This window comes from Gavialis gangeticus, unplaced genomic scaffold (assembly GCF_001723915.1).
Source record: "Gavialis gangeticus isolate Ggan-Ray unplaced genomic scaffold, GavGan_comp1, whole genome shotgun sequence".
In the NCBI taxonomy this organism is placed as follows: domain Eukaryota; kingdom Metazoa; phylum Chordata; order Crocodylia; family Gavialidae; genus Gavialis; species Gavialis gangeticus.
In genome coordinates this window covers 8,611,274-8,613,166 of record NW_017729033.1, presented here as the reverse complement: position 1 = coordinate 8,613,166, position 1,893 = coordinate 8,611,274, and the positions used below count along the sequence as shown (strand labels likewise).

Genomic DNA, 1,893 nt, shown 5'->3' with positions numbered 1-1,893 from the left:
CACCTGCCATGCCTTGATGTTTAAGTCAATATATTTTAGGGGGGTGGGGGTTGGGATTAATTGTTGTTGTTTGATTTGAAAAGCAAAACTTCTCCCTGAAGATAGAAACACATGCACAGTGCTGTCTTTCGGAGCTGAAAAGCTAACTATTCTCATTGCGGATTAATTAGGAGGAATCATTAGTTCCCATTGAGTGGAGCAGCCCACTGTTCCAATTGCATGGAATAATGCATTAATAACTCTAGTAATTCAAACTGCTCCCTGCTATGACCATTACTTTAATTTCTCCATTTATTTTTAGGGGGCTCTTTTAATGCCAGTACCTGAGACGGAGAGGAAGTCGTCCACAGAAGTGATGTCATCGACAGCCTCGGTCAGAACTCGCACTTGTTTCTCCCACTGATCTTTAAAGACGTCCATGTTGTCCTGAGCTACTTTGCTCTGGGGTCTTGCAGCCAATGTGAGTGCAGCATTTATTACCTATTATTTAGGAACAGTTGTTACTAAGAATTAGCACAACTTTTCTCAAGGGAAAGAACAAACTGATTAAAGACTCCATGAAAAACACAGCGGTGTGGCTACTTTCATTTTGCTCATTACGCACGTCTCAATGTACTGATGTATTTTTCACAGTTTGTGCAAGACAGTCAACAATCCAGTGAAAAAGGCAAGGCTATAATCTTCATATAATGTCAAGTAGCTTGTGCTCCTTAACGCTTCTTTAACAGTCCTCAAGTACTTTTCAGAATTAATCATGCTTACCTGTGGACACAGACTATCAATCTGGGTGGCTGCCATCCGAACTAGCTTCACACCTTCTTCGTTATTGGAGATTGAGCAGGCCAGATTTGCAACCTGCAATTAAGGCAGCAGAATGAGAATCAGATTTCAGGCAAATGGGACATTTTTTACTGAACGCTGCCTGAAGTTAGGGACCAGCATTGCAGTGTTGTTGTAGCTGTGAGGGTCCAGGAAATATGCAAGAAGCAACGGTCTTTTAATATCTTTTATTGAACTGACTAATGCAGAACTATGGAACGGTGCACAAGAAGCAGCAAACAGCATTGTGTTTTGCTGTTGAGCACACACCCATGTGGATCATTTCCTTTCTAGCAACACAAACAGCAGCCATCGCTGGTATTAAGATATTTTTTAAAATGTCCTTCACTGCCAAGTACTTTTATCTTGTGCTGTAGTTTGTAAATTACACTCCCGGTACGACTTCTCGGGAGACGGTTTAAGTATCAGAACAATTACCTAGACTTTTTTCCCCTCTCTCACTTGCTCTTTCCTTTTATTAACCGTGTCAGTTTTGAATAATAGCAATCAGGCTAAGCTGTTTTCTCGGGGCTGTGCCATATTGAAGAGGCTCAAAGATCCTAACACACAGATTTCTGGTTTGCTAACCACAAGTATCATTCTGACGGCCTTATTCAGACTGAGAATTTTCTTACTCTTTCATTACTTCCATGGATTTCAGAGTCCGGTGCCCTTACACTCATTCAGAAGTATCTTACTCCTGAAATAGCTCTACTTATTTCATCCAATAGGATGGCTCGCCCAAGAATAAGGTATGTATCAGTAACCATATTGTAATGTAGAGTCATGAAGTGTAATGACTTTGGTAAAAGCTACACTGTGCAGGAGTCAATATTGATATCTTATTTAGGGTTCTGGATGGCTGTCTGGGCTATGCTGAACTGATCTGGGAAAGGGAGAGTCTTGATCCAATAAAATGCTAAGGAGTGTTTCGAGAAAGGAAGGAAAGAGGAAATTATAGGGGCACCTATGCACAGAACAGCCAACCATACCTTGCCCTCAAGCACTGAAACAGCTGCAGGCATACAGCTTGGATAAAAGCGGATATGAGATCCATTTGGCTAATGCACACAG

The 1,893-nt window shown here is 41.4% G+C and overlaps 1 protein-coding gene across 2 annotated transcripts in view; it reads right to left on the bottom strand.

Moving 5' to 3' along the window:
* CTNNA2 (catenin alpha 2) overlaps window positions 1-1,893 on the bottom strand; it is a 1,036,033-nt gene that overhangs the window by 121,047 nt on the left and 913,093 nt on the right. For both annotated transcript variants that reach the window (XM_019526187.1, XM_019526188.1), the window contains exons 10-11: window positions 763-855; window positions 324-480 (exon numbers count right to left, since the gene is read on the bottom strand). In XM_019526187.1, coding sequence (XP_019381732.1) covers window positions 324-480; window positions 763-855 — 250 coding nt within the window. The remainder of the gene's footprint in view (window positions 1-323; window positions 481-762; window positions 856-1,893) is intronic.